Source organism: Rhinopithecus bieti, unplaced genomic scaffold (genome assembly GCF_001698545.2).
Source record: "Rhinopithecus bieti isolate Rb0 unplaced genomic scaffold, ASM169854v2 scaffold_4101, whole genome shotgun sequence".
NCBI classification, from domain to species: Eukaryota; Metazoa; Chordata; class Mammalia; order Primates; family Cercopithecidae; genus Rhinopithecus; species Rhinopithecus bieti.
In genome coordinates this window covers 747,047-767,788 of record NW_016804458.1, presented here as the reverse complement: position 1 = coordinate 767,788, position 20,742 = coordinate 747,047, and the positions used below count along the sequence as shown (strand labels likewise).

Sequence of the window (20,742 nt, the reverse complement as noted above, 5' to 3'; positions counted from 1 at the left end):
TTTTTTTTTTTTTTTTTTTTTTTTCTGTTGCAAAGGGCTAACTTGATCAAATATTACCAGACTCAAATCATTTCAAAATTACTGTCTAAACCTAACTTACAAGTCTTCTGAAGAATTTTAGATCATTTTAAAATTGACAAACAGGTCTAATAGCTGGAATAGAGAGGTATTTTAAAATAGCTATATTCAACCACTTAAAAAAAGAAGAAAGAAAAGAGGATACTCAGCACAGAAAAGCACTTAGCTATCAACAAAATTTCCTGTTTGTCAGAAAGTCTTCATTTTATTGCCAACTTGGATAATATTGTCTTGACTTGTTGTCCCTATCTCTGATACTGGACCAATATTTCCTTTCATGTCTAGATTAAGATTTTGAGTGAGTATTTTGTTTTCTCCAAATTTTATATTGAAAGACAGCAAAAGTCATCAAATGGCACATTGCCTCAAGGTAAACTTACTTCTTTGCATCTTAGAGTCAGAAGATGAGACCTTAAGCCACAAAATTCTTTTGCTACCTGCAGAAGATTTTCTCAAGGAGGCATTTGAAAATTCTGAGCTTTATCCAGATAATTCATGCCATGTGACATTTCTTTCCTGCTCATTTTTTGATAACCCAATTAAAAAGTATCCTTCATGGTTAAGGTCTTATGGAGTCTTCTTGCTGCTACTTGCAGGCATCTGCTGCATGCCCAAGGCATTTTTTGGTACTATTCTTTGGGCATGCAGCCATGTGACTTAACTCCTCCATGCTAGGTGTAATCTCCATGAGAGAGATTGAGGTTTATGTTTATTTCCTGAATGTTGCATTGGGGCTTAATAACTGAATCATGAATGAATTGTCTTTCAATGTAAACTCTCCTGGATATTAACCTTTCCTAGAAATTTCATTTTTATTCTCCTTCAGAGTAAACAAACTCATACTCTATTTTTCTTTTCACCACAAGTAAATAGTGGAAGCTCCTTGGGAATTCAACTCATAATGTAGGTCAAGAAATAAATACTACATTAAATAAAAAACAAACAGTGTCTAGTTTTTGTCTTGAACTACCCCAAGTTTCATACAGACATTGCAATTCTTTAATTAGCCAGTATATATATTTGTATAGTAAAAAGCCATGTGCTGGTGACTGGTTGACTTATCTGAGTCAATATGCACAATTGCAGAAGCTTTCAGGAGGGGAGAACCTGGGGCCGAACATGACATCTCATTTATCTTTTTTTTTAGTGAAATGCTGCTGTCAATTAGGTGAAAATGAGAACTCAAGCCCATAACCATAAAAGCCCACCTATTGAGTCTGACGCCTGCTGAGATTGGCATTCACTTGTGGTCTAAATGTTGCTGGCATAATGGACCATTCCTATTTCTAGATTAAGGGTTTTAATAGACTGCACAAACCAGTTGACTTAAGCAGGTGATGATGAGTGTGGCTGCTTTGCTGCTTTGGTTGGATCAAGAGAGCCCTGGGCTATGGCTTGCCAATGATCCCAGAGCAGCATCCAACCCTGGGCAGCCTCTGTGAGCTGTGAGTTCCTAGCCTGATTTTCTGAGACATCCAGAAGAATTTGGAACAGTCATATTATTGGTGATGCCTGATTTTTGTCATCCCTGTTGAATTTATAAGCACTTATTAAGTCACTTGCTGTGTACACAACACTTTACCAAGTGCTAGGGAAGGGAGATTGGTGTAGGTCCATGGTTCTCAATGTTTTTGAATATAAGGACTATTCTTTCAATGTTGTGTTTTCTCAATCAGTAGCTAATTTGTGTGTAGAATAGCAAAAAAAGCTTCTATGTATTTATTTAAACTTTGAAAAGAGTTGAATTTTAAAATAACAATCTATGTATAATAGTTAATCTGTATGGAGGATATAAATAATATTGGTGGCCTCCAGAAAATGATGAACTACATGGAAACTGATTCTTGTTCTTGTTATCCCTTTCAGCAAATTCATGGTGATTCAGGGTACAAACATTGGCTCCAGTGTCTCCAAGTTGGAAAATGCTGACGCAACTCCATAGATGGAACACAGTCATAGTAATATAAGTGGTATTTTTTGGATTTTTAACTTTTAGAATCAAAATTTGGAACTATGTAATTGTTCAATTCTGAACACCATCCAACATCTCAGTCCTCGGGTTATCTGAAGAAAAATGTTCTTAAAGTGAAATAGGTATTTTGCTCTTTGATTTCTTCTACCCAAATTTATGCCATATTTTGGCTTGCTTCATGCCCTGATCATAACATTTTTGAACCATTGTATATTTTTCTTGGAGCTTTCAATTATCTTTTATTTTGGTGGTTTAGATTAAAATATGTCTTCCTTAGAATATTTCTAATATCTCCTTGCTTCTTGCCTACTCTGTTGCCTTGGATCTAGCTTATTCTACTTAAAGATATTATTTTTGAAGTCTATGTTTTGTCTTGTAATATAAACTGATTTCTTTCCAGATCTGATACATATCTGTCATTTTGGGATTTCTTTTCATTGGATACCTGGTTAATTACATCATCTTTCATCATGTATCTTCTCTTGATTGTAACCCTCACTGGGCTGGAATATAGCTTCAAGAAACTTCTGAAGAATGAATCTATAGGAGGTAAATATTCTTTGAAAATTTGACTGGATATTAAGTTTAGTTTGCAAAAATTTGATCTCAGAATATTGGTGGCACTGTGCCATTGTTTTCTAGTGTTTCTGATGAGATCTGTGATATAAGCCTGATTCTAGTCTTTTGAACATAGAGTTGCCAAATAAAATACATGATGCCAGCTAAGTTTAATTTTAACATAATCACCAAATAATTTTTGGTGTAAGTATTTACTCTGGAATGTGCAATATTTCAGGCATACTCAAACCAATAAATTATTCATTATTTGTCTGAAATTCAAATCTGTGTGTTGTGTATTTTTTTCCCCCTAAATGTTGCAACCCTATTTGAAGGTCAGCCACTCTTCCTCCTCTAAACGGCTTTTAGATCTTCTTACTACTCTTTCTGTTTTGAAATCTCTTAAAGATGTGCTTAAATGTGGCTTTAAAAAAAACCTATGCACCTCAGCACTTTGTTGGATCTTACAATCTCTTTCAGCACCAGGGAATTTTCTTCTATTACTTCCTTTAATAATTTTCTTCCCTTCATTTTATTAGTTTTCTGGAATTCTAATTAACTTGATGTTGGGCCTTCTGAATTGCTTATGTAAGTCTAGTCTTCTTATTTCTGTTCTGCACATCTATCTTTTTGTTTTATGTTCTGGAAATTTACTCAACTTTATATCTTAAAGTTTTTGGTTATCAAAACTTTAATTTCTAATAATTCTTTACTGCTCTTTTAATTATAGTTTTCTTGGAATCTTATCTTTAATTTGTGGATGTGCCATTCTCATATGTCTTCAAAGATATATGAGTTTTTTGTTTTGTTTTGGCTTAAATTCTTATCCATTTCCTGAATTATTTTTGTTTTCTTTGAGGTCAATTCTGACTATCGCAATCTTTGTTTTTCAGGCTGCTACTTTACTCTCATGTGTTTGGAGATCATTTATCCACATTTAAGAATAAAAAACAAGGTAAATAATTCTAGGCAATGGATAAGGTTTCCTTTGTTTTGTACTTGTCCCCTAAATAGACAAGAAGCCCTACATGTGCAGGTGGATTTTACCATACTCTGATGAATGGGTATAAGTGACAGCACTTGGAGTCTTCTATATGTGAAAATGAGTAGTCTAATATTTTAATGCTAACTGGTCTAGCTCTTCCTAGGCAATTGATCTACTTATTCTTTTTAAAGACAACAGACACATTTTCCCTTTCTAGGATTATAGCTGTGCTTTCTGCTGCTTTTAGGAGGGTGCACTTGTCCTCTTACCTGGTTGTTCTCTAGACAGAGTTTTGATTTATGCTGTTTTTTTGTTTGTTTGTTTGTTTCATTTTTGTTTTTTTGACTTCCATTCTCATTCTTACACTTGCCTTCCTGTTGATTCTAAGTCCGGAATGTAATTTCCTCTTGCAAATATTTTGGCCTGCAAATTCTTTTGCTTTGTTCCATCTGCTTTTCATTGTCGAGAAATTTATTGTAATCATGAATCCATCAGTGATACCCTGTCATTTTCCTCACTATTATGGATTTAGTGTTTTAAGATAGTTCTCAGGGAATACTGGGAGGGAGAGAAGACAAATGCATGTACTCAGCCTACAATCTTGAACCAGAAGTTCCATCCTTTAATCTACTGTCTATCATTTTATTATGAATGTCTTATGATGAAAATATTTTATATCTGCGTGGGTGAATTTTGGTTTGCAAAACACACTTATGTGTAGTCTCATCTATTCCTCAGAAGTTGTAACACATATTTTTTCTTACACATTTTTGAAAATAATAAAATGACAAAGTAAATGTGAATGTGCCTGGCACACTCCTAGGACAGAATAGCTGCACAATAAATATTATGTCTCTTTTATTATTTTATTTTCACAATGTAGAGTTCAGGCACATTTCTGTAATATTGGTATGAAGACATATTTGGATATGTATTGTTTGAAAAGATATAAAACAGTTACCCCTACCTTACGATTAGAAGCAAAGTAATTTTTTCATTAAACTTTATTATAAGCTTAATGAGAAAATTCTCAGAAAACATTTGAACTCAGGGATAAAACTCACCACAAAACTGATGACATTCTTTACATTATTGTAGCTAACACTGTTAAAAATTTTAATACACTGATATAGCTATGGGTTTATTCAACTATAGAGTTATTAAGTCATGAAAATGCCACATGATTGTAATCCATAGATGCGATCTCTGAAGATCAGAGGAGTTAAGACGTTTTCCCAGCATTACATAGCATGTAAGTCACAGAGCCAAAACTCAAACCCAAATCTTTTGACTTCAAACTAGTGCTCTTTTCTCCACAGCACAGATTCACAGGCTTTTGAAAGGAAATGTAATGCATAAGGCTGAGCTTTTTTTCTTATAAATATTAATAACTATTAATAATGTTTCATTTGCAGTGAAATTGTATGCTTTAACGAGCCAAGTCATCAATGGCGAGATGCAGTTCTATGCCAGAGCAAAACTCTTCTACCAGGAAGTACCAGCCACAGAAGAGGGTATGATGGGAAATTTCATAGAACTGTCCAGTCCAGATATCCAGGCCTCTCGGAAATTTCTTAGGAAATTTATTGGGGTGAGTTATTCAACTGCAGCTTGATGAGAAGGCAAAGTCATTGCAAACACTGAGCTCGCATGCCTCTGTGTTGTTACTTAAGTCACGACTAAGCCATATGACCCAGCCAAGAGTTCTGCCTGCAAGCCTGTTTTAAGATGTTCAGAAAGGATGAATCATTTATGATATGATAAATATAGTAACACTGGTTTATCCCACTTGGCATTTCACTCTCCTATCGCCAACTAATCTTACATGCTCCAGAGGAAGGTGAATTAGCAGTGTTGATATAAAATTTGGGAATGAAGAAGACATCTCTTTTAGAGTCTCATAAACATTTCATACCCAAATGATTGATGAGAGATCATGCCCTTTGGGATCTTGGGTTGACTTATTGACTCCCTGTAATAAAAATGAGATGTTGGAAGGAAATACATGATTATATTCAGTTTAAAAACAATGAAGGTAGAATCCTTTTATACTATTTTATACATAGTTTTGATTTTACCTTGAAAGAATGTTACCCTTTTGTAGTCCTGCATTGGGTCAACCCCTACTTCCTTACTGTCGTGTCATATGAAGACAGACAGTATATTGTAGGAGTCAAAATTTTGGGCTTTAAGGCTATTGTGGTTCTTCTGCTTAATGTATAAGCAACTTCGAGCTTGTTACTTAAATGTATGAAGTGTCAGTTTTCTCTCTTGTGACTAGGGCATGACAATAGAAGCTACTTCACAGGATAATGTGGAGATCAAATGAAATAATACATGTCAGGTACCCGCTTTAGTGCACAAAATTAGTACCCAATAAAGTTAATTTATTACTATTACTACTAAAAACAGGCTTTCATATAATGTATTCATTCTATTTTAAGGAACTTCATTTAGTTGCTAGAAAAGACTTAAACCCCAAGAAAGACTGGGTGTGGTGGCTCACACCTGTAATCCTAGCACTTTGTGAGGCTGAGGTGGGTGAATCACGAGGTCAAAGTTCGAGACCAGCCTGGCCAATATGGTGAAACCCTGTCTCTACTAAAAATACAAAAATTAACCGGGCGTGGCATTGCACGCCTGTAGTCCCAACTATTCGGGAGGCTGAGGCAGAAGAATCACTTGAACCCGGGAGGCGGAGGTTGCAGTGAGCTGAGATCGTGCCACTGCATTCTAGCATGGGTGGCAGAGCAAGACTCCGTTTCAAACAAACAAACTAACAAAACAAAACAAAACAACAGCAGAAAAGACTTAACCCCCAAGATAAAGCTGCTGCTAGTTCTATCAAAGATGCAAAGTTCTAATTGGTAACAAGTTTTGTTCCAACACATTACAAAGTCATTGGTTTGAGATTTGGTGCCCATTTTATTCTGATAAAGGAAATATAAACATTAGGCCATCAACCAATTTAGTAGCAAAACATTAATATCTCTAGTGTTGAGGTGAGGTTCACTTCAAATCCAATCTTCCTGGAGCACCCAGTGTGTGAGTCCAGAGCCTGACAGTGGATAAAAATGTGATCAGGATGATGTATTTACTGGTGCCAAAGTGTCTGGACATTAGCTTCGGCCATAAAAGACTAGAGAGTCTAGGGATGAAGACCGTGGATATTTACAGATTAGGTTAACTTGGAGTATTTCTAAATCAGTGCTGCTGACTGGCTTTACTGAATGCTGGTTCTGAGAGAGTCAATCTGCTAAGCACTTTAGAAGTGTTGTCTCATTTACTCCTCATGCGAATTCTTGGAGGTAAGTGCTATTATTAGCTCTGTTTTTATAGTTGTGGAAACTGAGGCTTGAAGAGGTTAAATAAGTTGTCAAGATTACACAGCTGGTAAGAGACAGAATGGGGAATTAAGCCCAGCCAGGTCTGCCTGACACCAAACTCCCTGCTGTTAACCATGACGTATTTTTTCCATTTGTCTCATGAAACTGAAAAATCCCTGCTTTATTTATTTATTTATTTATTTACTTTTTTGGTGGACCATAGACCTCGACTCTCCTCCGGCCTGGCTGAAAGCAATCCCTCCTGCTTTCCTTGTGGTGAGGCCGACTTTGATCCCAAAGCATTTCAGAAGCTTAGTTAGTAATCCAGCTGTCTTGTCACTCCGTGTGGAATGCCAAGCTGACCACAGGGATGCTGGTCAGACAGAGCCCATAAGCACGCCCACAGACCTGGGAAAGGAAACAGCCTTGTGCTAGCATATTTATGTTGGAAAAGAGGCAGCCTGCTCCTTTGAAACAAATATAAGGAGTCCTTTTTAGTAGACAAGGCTCATTGTAAAACTGTGACTTCTAAGTACAAACACAGTCACTTTTTAAGGACTGATATTTTGGTACTTTGACCTTCATACTCTAAGCTACTAGATTAGTATTCAGGTCAAGATACAAAGAGTTAGGGAATACGATTATCTGACATGACTTATTCTCATGTCAACTGCGAAAAGAAGATTGTTTAAAGTTTTGCTTTCCTTTCAGCACTTAATGACATGAGGCAGTGGGAAAAGGTGTTTAAACTAGTTGCAAATGTATTTACTTTAGCAAATAAACAAATGATACCAAGATGATGTCAATGCCATAGTTGATAACTTTCCTGTTTTAGCTTTCTAGTGGGAAAAAGTAGTAATTCATAAAAAGTCATCAGTATTTATTTGATAGTATTTATTTTTTGACATTTCTCAGAGATTGGATAGCTAAAAAAATCTGGGTCTACTAACTTGTTATATTTTATAGTTTTTATACAGTGACATGAGGCCCTTTCATTTTAGTTTTTTAGCTCCACTGGATCAACCTAAAATAATGTTCTTCAAAACAAAATACATAGGCGGAATCAAAACTAAACTGAAATTCCTAATAATGTTTTACTAGTTTATATGGATTCATAAATATAAACATGGCATAATAAATGAAAATGAAAATAACGAAATGGGCTCACGCCTGTAATCCCATCACTTTGGGAGGCCGAGGCGGGTGGATCACCTGAGGCCAGGAGTTCCAGACCAGCCTGGCCAACATGGTAAAACCCCATTTCTGCTAAAAATACAAAGATTAGTAGGGTGTAATAGCTAGCGCACACCTGTAATCTGAGCTACTCGGGATACTGAGGCAGGAGAATCACTTGAACCCAGGAGGTGGAGGTTGCAGTGAGCTGAGATTCCCGCCACTGCACTCCAGGCTGGGTGACAGAGTGAGACTCCATCTCAAAAAACAAACAAACAAGACAGTCTTGTTTTGAAATCATACATTGCATGTAGTTCTAGTCATATTCATTCAAGGGCATCAGATTTCAATACAATCACAGTTTCAGGCAGCCATGGTGTCCAATAAAGTTCAGGGTGCTTTGTTGTTCCAGGATTCTACTTCTAAAACTGCTTTCTACACTGATGAGAGCAACATGACCAATAGAGGCTTTTAAGGCCAAGTAATAATAAGAAAAATTTGAAATGAGAATCTCTTATTGAGCATACACATTTTAGTAAAGTCATTTCTAATAATGACATAATTTTCCATCTACTGCCCATCTTTTTGTTATGAATTTACTTAGAAGATGCTTCTTTCACAGCATTCATACTTAGGCCTTTTTCTGAATTAGCTTAGTCTAAATTATGTTTGAATGTGACATGTGGCACAGTGTAAGTACAAATGGCAAACACATGGCAGTATACTACCACTTCCCCTTCTCATGCTTGAGGCAGACATCACTAATCTATCATAGATCTCTTTTCTACTCTCTAAATGAAGCCTTATAATTCTTTGTAACATAGCATTAGACAGATATTACCAAGAGAATCAGAGTTATCACTTGAGGTGACATCTCTAATGTAGAACTGGCTTTGGATTCAGACAGTTCCTGTTCTAATTCTAATTCTGACATTAGTTATGAAATATTAGAAATCGGTATTTTCTCATCTCCAAAATGAGGATAATAATCTATATTGTGGAGTTTTCTTATTATAATTATTATAGCTAAGAGCTTGCTATGTATAAATAATAATTATGGTTATTATTATTCCATTTTGAAAGAAGTTACAGTTCCTTCACTTTTTGTTCTTCATTGTGATTTCCTAGCATAACGAAGGCCATTTGGGTGGACTAGAAAGCTGGTTTTCTGATGTTTCCCTCTGTTTGTATTTCACCTTTGATCCTTAGCCAATTTTTTTTTATTCTTAGTTCCTGAGAAATCAAGAGTAGGCTTTTCCCTTAAGATCTTGATTGGCAACTTCAAGTATCTTGTTACTGTAATTTCTAGCACAAAACTGCTTCAGCAGCCATCCCAATTATGACCAAATAATTTAGACCAGCTGAATCTTCATAAATCAGAAACGTTTTTTAAGTTTTATGGAAGCAAGTTTGAGAAAGTTTGCATTGGCTGATTTCTCCCTACCTCCACCATCTTCCCATCCCCTCACTCCCAGCTAATTTAATGCACAGATGTACTTAAAAAAACCGTTTTTAGAATTTTTATGCCAAATAAATCATGTAGTTTCTGGTACCAAAAAAACCCAGAAAACAACGTTTAGCATTAAAAGACACGAGGAAACTTTGCCGAAACTATCTTTTATCCATGTGAACTTGCTGTGTGCCATCAGGGCTGTATTTGAAATAAAATCCTGGCCAGGAATGGAAAAGTTAGCATTGTTCAGCTCAGGTTCCCAAACTTACCATCCATCCAAGAGGAGTAGATAATTCAGAGCCTTCAAAATTTGCCTACAAAAGATAAAATTCAACTATTCCAAACTGAAATGTTTCCATTGAATGAGTCTTTAATTTTAAAACTCAGGAAGGTTCTCACTGTTTGGTTCTTTTTTGCTTACATGGCAATAATCTATAGTGTAGAACCATTTACCTGTGGATTTGTCTCAAATTTAGTCATTAACGTTTAATCTTCATAGGGCTAACAATGGCTCATTTTTTTTTGGAGAAAATTACCAAGTGTGTAAACCTAAGATACTATTTTTTAAAAATCTCATTTATAATTCTTTATTTGGATAAAGAAAGCAGGACTAGAAATATTTAGGTATTTTTTGAAAAGATAATTGAATGTATATCTTGATTGTGGTGGTAGGTGCATGGCTATATATATTTGTCCAAAATTATCAAATTGTACACAAGAAATGGTACATTTTATTGCATAAAAACTACCTAATAAAGTTGATTTAAAGAGGTAACTAGGGCGTGCAATTTTCAAGGATGGGTCTCTGTACTTGAAATATCAAGGTGCCTTTCTGCAGGGGCCTGGGAGAGCTGGAACAGACTGTGCCTTGGACTGCGGCTCCGGGATAGGAAGGGTCAGCAAACACGTCTTATTGCCTGTTTTCAACAGTGTGGAGCTGGTGGATATGATGGAATCCTTTCTCCTTGAAGCTCAGAACTACCTGCAGGTCAAAGGTGACAAAGTAGAAAGCTACCACTGCTACAGCCTGCAGGAATTCACACCCCCGTTCAGGAGATATGATGTCATCTGGATTCAGTGGGTCTCTGGTTAGTCCTGCATGACTTTGCCTCTGCTATTCTCCCCTTTTCAGCCAGAGAAGACAGTGCTTGGGGCTAATGAGGGCACCAGGGAAGAGTTAGCTGTAGTACTTCGAGCAGTTAGCTCCCTTAGGTGTCATGTGAACTCCCACAAAACCCTGATCTTCCAGATTTCTCCCTTGACATTTTCTGTACAATAAATTTACATTTCTTTGAGGATTTACATTGGTTCTCGAACCAACCTAAATGGAGCAAGTGCCTTTGGACCAACCTAAATCCTCGAAAAAATCTAAATACTTGAAAAAATTTCAAAAGTGCAGTCAAAAAGATTAATCCCCATTTACTGGCACAACTAGACATTCTTAGATTTAAATCCCCAGGAAATGAGACAGCAGTGAATTCGATTTTGGGGTGTGTGTATGTGTGACACAAAGATATAGTAATACAGGGGTTCTTCAGGGGACAGGGAGGGACTTGTGGGGGTAGACAATAATTTATCTCATGCCTATGAGGTTGACAGGCTAGGTAGGATAATATATTTTACAGACAGGGGACAGAGCCTTCTCTAAGAGGATATGTGTCCCCTTATCTAAATTTTCAAAGCCTCCTGTAACTGAACGAGGCTATTAAATAATTCATGAATGAGTGAACAAAGGATCTCCTGATTCTTAGCCGTGTTCTTCCCTACTCACCTTCCATCCTCCCTACCATATCATCCTGTTCCCCCATCCACTTGGTCCCCCTTGTAGGGCACCTGACTGATAAGGACCTTCTTGCATTTCTTTCCCGGTGCCGAGATGGCCTGAAAGAAAATGGCGTCATCATATTGAAGGACAATGTGGCCCGAGAGGGCTGTATCCTCGATCTCTCTGACAGCAGTGTGACTCGGGACATGGACATCCTCCGGAGCCTCATAAGGAAGAGTGGGCTAGTGGTGCTGGGCCAGGAGAAGCAGGACGGCTTCCCAGAGCAGTACATCCCTGTGTGGATGTTCGCACTGCACAGCGACAGACACTCCTGAAAAAGCAGCGGGAATGAACGCCCGGACTGGGCAGTGGTGCTTTGGGACGGGGCTGCTATCCTTCCAGGTGCCCCTTGTAATGCAGATAGGGAAGGTGAGAAAAGGGATACAATGTATGTCTGGAAATAATTTATGATATAATATGCACCTGTTTTCAGTGGTTATACAATGCCACACTCTGATGAGACGTGCACAAATTCTGTGGATTTTCTGGAAAAAAAAAAGTGAAATATCAGGAAACATGCTTTAAATCTGTTTGTATGTGTCTAAACTGTACAAGCGTGCATGAAAACAGAAGGCATAAAAGACAGCTGGCCTGCATCAATATTTGTAAAAATCGTCTTTAATAATATCCTTGGCAAAATGGTGTTTTTTTTTTTTTCATCACAAGATGAAAGCAGCATTCTGTGGGTCAAGGAAAACAAATAATTTAGCTTTGGGGGTTGTTCAAATAAAGCATTTGTTTACTCAAACACACACACACCAAAAAAAAAAAAAAAAAGGAAAAGAAACAATGCCCACATATTCCAAACTATCTTGTTCCCTGATAATTATTATTAGAGTATTCTGGTGGGATATTTTCTGGCCGGGTTTGGGGAGGAATCTAGAAACTTCCTTTTCCCCAGCCTTCATGTTAGTTAAATTATAACCTTCCTGTTAAATTATACTTCCTTCCTCTTTGGTACTACTACTTCTCTTGAACAAACATCTCCCTCTAATTAAGAAGACACTAGTCAAAATCATCTTGTGAACACAAGTCCATTATTTAATTTTGTCTTTAGCCTTTCTCTTGGCAGAAAAGGTATTTGGTTTCACTTTTTATTTTGGGTCAGTTTTACTACCCAGTGATGTAATATGGATGTAATTTGATAACAGAGGTCTGCATTACAGTGATGGGAAGTATCTCCTTTCAGGAGAAAATGTTGTGCCCTGAAATTTCAGCCTTTAACATATAAGTAAATATCATCGATAATCTAATTTTTGTCTTTGGTTTTCAACATTGCTTCGTTCATTGCAGCTGCTTCTGGGGTCTTGATTGATATGAATATATATTGAAAAGAGAAGCAGGAAAACAAATGGACAAGGAAACGATAAACCTGAAAACTGAACTAGCAGGACATTGGTTTAATTAAAAATAATCTAAAATTAGTCAAAAAATGTAATTCAATTTTTATTAGCAGAATGCTAAATATAACTGCTGTTGTCTTTAAAACACTTCAACATCTTCACATCGAAGCACATTTGTGCTTGATATGTATTGAGTCTTCATGCAATGAAAATAATTTAAGTAAAGAAGATAGACTACATGGATATGCTATCATCATAAAATAGTATTTTCAGGTCACAGCTGTAATTTAAGAGGAAAACAATTATGATAAAACATTTGATACTTTGTTGTAGCTTTACCTTGGTAGTTTCATTTACTGTGCTGGAAAATTATTTCACCTATTCTGCTCTTGACATCTTACAGCTGTTGTATGTTACTTGCCATGCTCTAGGGTAGCATGCCACTGATTCCATGACAAGCAAGCCAGGGATCAGAACTAAATTGAATGGTAAACCATTACCAAACAGCCTAAGTGCAGCAAAACAATGGTACTCATGTTTTAGGCCTCTGTAATTCTTAGAGCACATTAGCAGAATCTCCTTTTTAGGCTCATCCTGGGAATTTTCTATTTCTTTCACCAGTATCCTTAATTCTCTTAACCCTTGACTTTCTGCTTTGCCAATATTCACAAGCTGATTGACACAGTTGTCAATATTCTCTGCTATGGGTTTCTGAGCTTATGGAGGGAATGACATAATTTTCCTGCCGATACTGATACCTGATTTTCAACTCAGTTGGGTCATTGAGGTTGATCATCATTCCCTTTTTTCATCCTAAATCACATATTATTCTCCTGAGAAATTTTTCAGATTTTTATTGCTCTGTCCAATTTCCCAATTCTGTATCTATGCTTAATTTAATTGAGAAAGTAGACATTGGGAGTAAATAGTATCAACACCCCTTCTCCCTTGACCTGGCTTTATATTGTTAATAACGGGTACAAAGTAAAGGGTGGCTTGAGGGAAATTGGAGCCAGATCATGTACACTACAGGTCATGTTAAGGTTTGGACATGTTATTCAAAGAACAAGTGGAAGTTCTTGAAGGATGCAAGTAAAGGACTGATTTTTCTGCCTTTGGTAGTTGTCATAGAAACTGTGGAAAGCAGACATTTAGCGTGAGACCTACTCCAGTCCTCTTCAATCTAATTGAGTAAGCGAAACACACTGCTCAAGTTTATCAACACATCTGAAAACTAGTGATACAAATGACAACCTATATTATTTCCCAAATACTGGTCCATAGTCCAGCTGCCTCAGAATCACTTGAGGGAGACTTATAAATAGAGATTCTCAAACTTGATCTCCATGATATATTGTTTTGTTAAGTTGGTCACTGATTCTGATCACTATTTTTGTTTGAGAACATTGATGGGAAAGAGGTGTGGAGCTGAGCTCCTCAGAACCACAGAAAGGTAAGGCAAGGGAAGCAAAAGTATGGACCAGGTTCAAGGGAAATCGTTGGATGATGAAATCCATAGTCCGCATTGATGCCAGTCCTTCTAAAATATGAATCTGATCATGCCATGTATAAACTTCCTTTTCCAAAAGTTTTATTTTAGGTTTGGGGGTACATGTGAAGGTTACATAGGTAAACACATGTCACAGGGGTTTGTTGTACATGTTGTTTCATCTGACTCAGGTATTAAGCCCAGTACCCAACAGTTACTTTTTCTGCTCCCCTCCCTCTTCCACCCTCGCTGCTCAAGTAGACCCCAGTGACTGTTGTTTCCTTCTTTGTGTTGATAAATTTTTATCATTTAGCTCCCACTTATAAGTGAGAACATGCAGTATTTGGTTTTCTGTTCCTGAATTAGTTTGGTAAGGATAATAGCCTCCAGCTCCATCCATGTTCCTGGAAAAGACATGATTTCATTCTTTTTTTATGGCTGCACAGTATTCCATGGTGTGTATGTACCACATTTTCTTTATCCAATCTGTCATTGATGGGGCATTTATGTTGATTCCATGTCTTTGCTATTGTGAATAGTGCTGCAATGAACATTTGCATGCATGTTTCTTTATGGTACAGTGATTTATATTTCTCTGGGTAAGTACCTAGTAATGGGATTGCTGAGGGGTGGAATGGTAGTTCTGCTTTTAGCTCTTTGAGGAATCGCCATACTGCTTTCCACAATGGTTGAATTAATTTACACTCCCATTAACAGTATATAAATGTTACTTTTTCTTTGCAACCTCGCCAGCATCTGTTATTTTTTGACTTTTAAATAATGCCATTCTGACTGGTGTGAGATGGTATCTCATTGTGGTTTTGATTTGCATTTCTCTAATAATCAGTGATATCGAGCTCTTTTTCATGTGGTTCTTGGCCACATGTCTTCTTTTGAGAAGTGTCTGTTCATATCCTTTTGCCCATTTTTTAATGGGGTTGTTTTTCTCTTGCAAATTTAAGTTTCTTACAGATGCCAGATATCAGATGTTTGTCAGATGCCTTGTTTGTAAGTATTTTCTCCCATTCCGTAGGTTGTCTGTTTACTCTGTTGATAGTTTCTTTTGCTGTGCAGAAGCTCTTAAGTTTAATTAGATCCCACTTGACAATTTTTGCTTTTGTTGTGATTGCTTTTGGTGTGCTTTTCATGAAATCTTTGCTTGTTTCTATGTCCAGAATAGTATTCTCTCAGTTGTCTTCCAGGGTTTTTATAGTTTTGGGTTTTACATTTAAGTCTTTAATTCCTCTTAAGTTCATTTTTGTATATGGTATAAGAAAGGGGTCCAGCTTCAATTTTTTGCAAATGGCTAACCAGTTATCCCAGCACCATTTATTAAATAGGGATTCTTTTCCCCATTGCTCATTTTTTGTTAGCTTTATCGAAGATCAGATGGTCGCAGATATGAGGCCTTATTTCTTGGCTCTCTATTCTGTTTCATTGGTCTATGTGCCTGTTTTTGTACTGGTAACATGCTGTTTTGGTTACTCTAGTCTTGTTGGAGTAGGGTAACATGATACCTCCAGCTTTGTTCTTTTTGCTTAGGATTGTCTTGGCAATTCAGACTCTTTTTTGGTTCCATATGAATTTTAAAATAGTTTCTTCTAGTTCTGTGAAGAATGTCTTTGGTAGTTTCATAGAAATAGCATTGAATCTGTTCATCATTTTGGGCAGTATAACCATTTTAATGATATTGATTTTTTCTTTCCATGAGCATGGAGTGTTTTCCATTTGTGTCTTCTCTGATTTCTTTGAACAGTATTTTGTAATTCTCATTGTAGAGATCATTTACCTCACTTGTTAGCTGTATTCCTATGTATTTTATTCTTTTGTTACATTTTGAGTAGGATTGCCTTCTGATTTGGATCTTGGTTTGACTGTTGTTGGTGTATAGAAATGCTAATGTTTTTTATACATTGATTCTGTATCCTGAAACTTTGATGAAGTTATTTATCAGCTGAAGGAGCTTTTGGGCTGAGACTATAGGGTTTTCTAGATATAGGAAATTCATAGCAATTCTAATTTCAGACAAAACAGATTTCAAACCAACAATGATAAAAAATGATGAAGAAGGGAATTACATAAAGGTGAAGGGTCCAATTCAGCAAAAATACCTAACTATCCTAAATATATATGCACCCAACACAGGAGCATCCAGATTCATAAAGCGAGTTCTTAGAGACCCACAAAGAGAAATAGATTCCCACAGAATAATAGTGGGAGACTTCAACACTCCACTGACAATGTTAGATCATGAAGTCTGAAAATTAACAAAGATATTCAGGACCTAAACTCAATATTAGGTCAAATAGGTTTGACAGACCTTTACAGAACTCTCCACCCCAAACCAGCAGAATATACACTCTTCTGATTGCCAGATGGCACATACTCTAAAATCAACAACATAATTGGACATAGAACAATTCTCAACAAATGTAAAAGAACTGAAATCATAACAAACGTACTCTCAGACCACAGCACAATAAAAATAGAAGACTGAAAATTGCTCAAAACCATGCAATTACATGGAAATTAAACAACATGCTTCTGAATGAATACTGGGTAAATAATGAAATTAAGACAGAAATCAAGACGTTCTTTGAAAATAATGAGAACAAAGATACAATATGTCAGAATCTCTGGGACACAGCTAAGGCAATATTAAGAGAGAAATTCATAGCACTAAATGCCCACATCAGAAAGTTAGAAAGACCTAAAATTAACAAACTAACTTCACAATGGAAAGAACTGGAGAAGCAAGAACAAATCAACCACAGTGGTAGCAGAAGATGAGAAATAACAAAAAAAAGAGCTGAAATGAAGGAAACTGAAACACGAAAAAACATTCAAAAGATAAATGAATCCAAGAGTTGTTTTTTGTTTTGTTTCGTTTTGTTCTTTTTTGGAAAAAAAACAAGAAATGCCAGGCACTGTGGCTCAAGCCTGTAATCCCAGCACTTTGGGAGGCTGAGACGGGTGGATCACGAGGTCAGGAGATCCAGACCATCCTGGCTAACATGGTGAAACCCCGTCTCTAGTAAAAATACAAAAAATTAGCTGGGCATGGTGGCAGGCGCCTGTAGTCCCAGCTACTCAGGAGGCTAAGGCAGGAGAATGGCGTGAATCTGGGAGGCGAAGCTTGCAGTGAGCCGAGATGGCGCCACTGCACTCCAGCCTGGTGACAGAGCGAGACTCAAAAAAAGAAAAAAAAAAAAAGAAAAGAAAAGAAAACTGATAGACCACTACCTAGACTAATAAAGAAGAAAAGAGAAAAGACCCAAATAAACACAATTAGAAATGATAAAGGAAATGTTACTACTGACCTCACAGATATAAAAACAACCATCAGAGACTACTATGATCACATCTACACACACAGACTAGAAAAACTAAAAGAGATGAATAAATTCCTGGACACATACACACTCTCAAGACTGAGCAAGGAAGAAGTTGATTCCCTGAATAGACCAATAATGAGCTCTGAAATTGAATCAGTAATAAATAGCCTACCAACCAAAAAAAGGCCAGGACCTGATGAATTCACAGCTGAATTCTACTAGACCTACAAAGAAGAGCTGGTACCATTCCTACAGAAACTACTCTAAAAAACTGAGGAGAAAGGACTCCTTCCCAACTCCTTCTATGAGGCTAGCATCATCTTGATGCTAAACTTTCAATGACTCTCCACCACCAAGAGGATTAATTTCTGTCTCCTTACAATGGCATATAAAGCCTTTTGTGATTTGGCCCTGGCTTCCCTCTCCACTCCTGCACCTATACTTAAGTACTAGTAGGTCCCTTAGGGAGCCATAATTTGTGGCATTTTTACATGTTACTTCCTTGGCATATATATTTTATTTTTAATTTCTGTTAGGCCCAGACCACTTAGATGTTGCTGACTCCAGGAAAGCTTCCCTTACTCCCTGGTGCTGGGCTAAGCACCCCTATTCTGGGTTCCCCTCTGCTTGCCATATCACAGCACTTCCGTGACTTCATAATCGTCTGTTTACTTGCCATCTCCTCTATTAAATTCTGAGCTCCCTGATGGAGTATTCACGGTTAGAGTCTCAGTCTCTATTACCGTCCCTACTACACTTCAGGAACTCGAAAGCTTTGCTGAAATAATGTAAGGTGATAATACAAGTAGAAGGACTTGGGATATTCTTGATTTCTGAAGGAATCAAACAGGAATCAGAACAAAGCATCAGGAAAATCGACGGGCTTTTTAAGTTCCATGAGAACTACGGTGTGCAAAACTGGTCAAAACAGTAATCAAACAATGCAAGTGGCAAGAATCAGGAAGTGCACAGAAACAAGAAGCTGGGTGCACACTGGGATCGGGCAAGCATCTGGGAGAAGATTGTAGCAAGACTGGATCCTGAGGTAAAATCCTGCCTAGTTAGGAAATCTCTCTGTCTTTCTCTCTCTCTCTCTCTTTTTTTTTTTTTTTGGAGACGGAGTTTCACTCTTGTTGCCCAGGCTGGAGTGCAATGGCGCGATTTCGGCTCTCCGCAACCTCCGCCTCCTGGGTTTAAGCTTTTCTCCTGCCTCAGCTTCCCGAGTAGCTGGGATTACAGGCATGTGCCACCACGCCTGGCTAATTTTGTATTTTTAGTAGAGACGGGGTTTATCCATGTTGGTCAGACTGATCTTGAACTCCCAATCTAGGGTGATCTGCCCACCTCGGCCTCCCAAAGTGCTAGAATTACAGGCCTGAGCCACCGCGCCCAGCCCTCCTTTTTTTTTTTTTTTGTTTTTTTTTTTAAGAGGAGACAATCCGAGGATATGAGCAATCTGAAGTCCATAGTTTCATTAGGTGAGTGTGTACACTTGATAAGAGAGATAGATATGTTGCAATTGTGAGTAGGTTATATTAATAACAAAATCCTTACTCATTTCCTGCTATGCAAGAGGTCAGAAGAAACTAACTAGGTTATAGATGACGTTAATCCTTCTGTGAATGTTGATTAGAGGGTGCTCACCTGATGTCACAGATGAGCTAATTGCAAACATGCCTGCAATCCTAGATGAACTTTGGAGGACCTCTTGATTTATATAGTGATTCATGAATGGGTGCACTCTTCATCTACTTCCTTTTTTGAGAACCTGAGCCACCAGTCCTAAGCACTGGCATAGAAGCATGCAAAGTCTTAAAGCATCAGCAGTTTTATAGATTTGGGCTCATCATAAAAATATAAAACAAAGTGAATAAGGTCATCCACGTGAAAGATGATCTGCTTTGTATTATGGACACATTTTGGCCCCATCTTGATTTTTTTTCTCTCCACCATTTCCTGTAAGTGGCCTGTTTTGAGTGATGTATTGGAGAGAAGGCCTGTATCAGATATCTTCAGCTGCCTGTCATGAGTAATTAAAACCAGTTGTGTTATTGCTTTCCTTAGTTCCAGCTGACTCTTTGATGCTTTGGTGTCCATGCCAAAAAACTACCTCTTATAATCATCAGAGGCCAGTGTTTTTGCAGAGGTCACTGCAAGCTAATTAAGCAAATATGTGAAAAATAGTTTTAAATTATCTCTATTAGTGGAGTGTGTGTATACATGTATTTAGAGTGGGGGTGGAGGAGAGACTTTTAAAACAATAGCTGACTTCCAGAGCTAGTAATTTGGTGTCAGAGAACTACGTATATATGGCACTTTTGTACATTCATTAAGTTGGCACAATTTGATCTTTTGTTGCATGACAGACACTGTATTAGTTTCAGCAAATAAACATATAGAAAATGTCTTAAAAGATCATGGATCAGTAATGGTACAGATAGATACATAAATGATAGTAATAATTCAGTATAAAATGGACTAAATGAGTGGTATATACAAAAAGTTAAAATAATATAGGTAAAAGAATAACTCACTCCATCTCTGGGATTTGAGGGAGGTTACAGAGATTCATTCATTGAACACATTTTTTGGTTTTGTTTTGTTCTGTTCTTTTGAGACAGAGTCTTGCTCTTTCGCCCAGGCTGCAGTGCAGTGACATGATCTTGGCTCACTGCAACCTCCGCCTCCCACGTGCAAGTGATTCTTGTGCCCCAGCCTCCCAAGTAGCTGGGATTATGGGCGTGTGGCTAATTTTTTGTATTTTTAGTAGAGACGGGGTTTTGCCATGTTGCCCAGGCTGGTCTCGAACTCCTGAGTTTAAGTAATGCACCTGCCTTGGCCTCCCAAAGTGCTGGGATTACAGGCCTGAGCCATTGTGCCTGGCCTCAAGACATTTTTTAATGCGTACTATGTGCCAGGCACTGCTCAAGGATCTCAGGCTACATCCAGGAATAAAACCAAGGTCCCTGGCCTTATAGAGCTTATATTCTAGGAGAGGTGGAGAGGTCATAAATATAAATAAGTAAATTATTTTTATGTTAGAAAGTGGTGGGGAAGGGAATAAAGTAGAAAAGGGGGATTGGAATTCACGGGGGATGTTTGTAACTTCCAAGAGTGGTCGGTATTGGCTTCATTGAAGAGGTGGCATTTGAGAAAAGAAATGCAAAGATGAGGGCATAAGCCATGTTGATATCTGGGGGAAAAG

At 37.4% G+C, this 20,742-nt stretch overlaps 1 protein-coding gene and 1 long non-coding RNA gene across 4 annotated transcripts in view; both read left to right on the top strand.

Annotated features, from left to right (window-relative positions):
- The window catches only part of NTMT2 (N-terminal Xaa-Pro-Lys N-methyltransferase 2), a 21,652-nt gene extending 9,873 nt beyond the window's left edge, over positions 1-11,779 (top strand). The window contains exons 2-4 of the mRNA XM_017868409.1: positions 5,009-5,184; positions 10,384-10,633; positions 11,374-11,779. Of these exons, the coding sequence (XP_017723898.1) occupies positions 5,009-5,184; positions 10,384-10,633; positions 11,374-11,645 (698 nt within the window). The 3' untranslated portion in view covers positions 11,646-11,779. The remainder of the gene's footprint in view (positions 1-5,008; positions 5,185-10,383; positions 10,634-11,373) is intronic.
- Positions 11,780-18,270: 6,491 nt separating this feature from the next.
- Positions 18,271-20,742, top strand: part of LOC108527261 (uncharacterized) — a 74,820-nt gene continuing 72,348 nt past the window's right edge. For all 3 annotated transcript variants that reach the window (XR_001884764.1, XR_001884763.1, XR_001884765.1), the window contains exon 1: positions 18,271-18,582. This is a non-coding gene — a long non-coding RNA (uncharacterized LOC108527261). The remainder of the gene's footprint in view (positions 18,583-20,742) is intronic.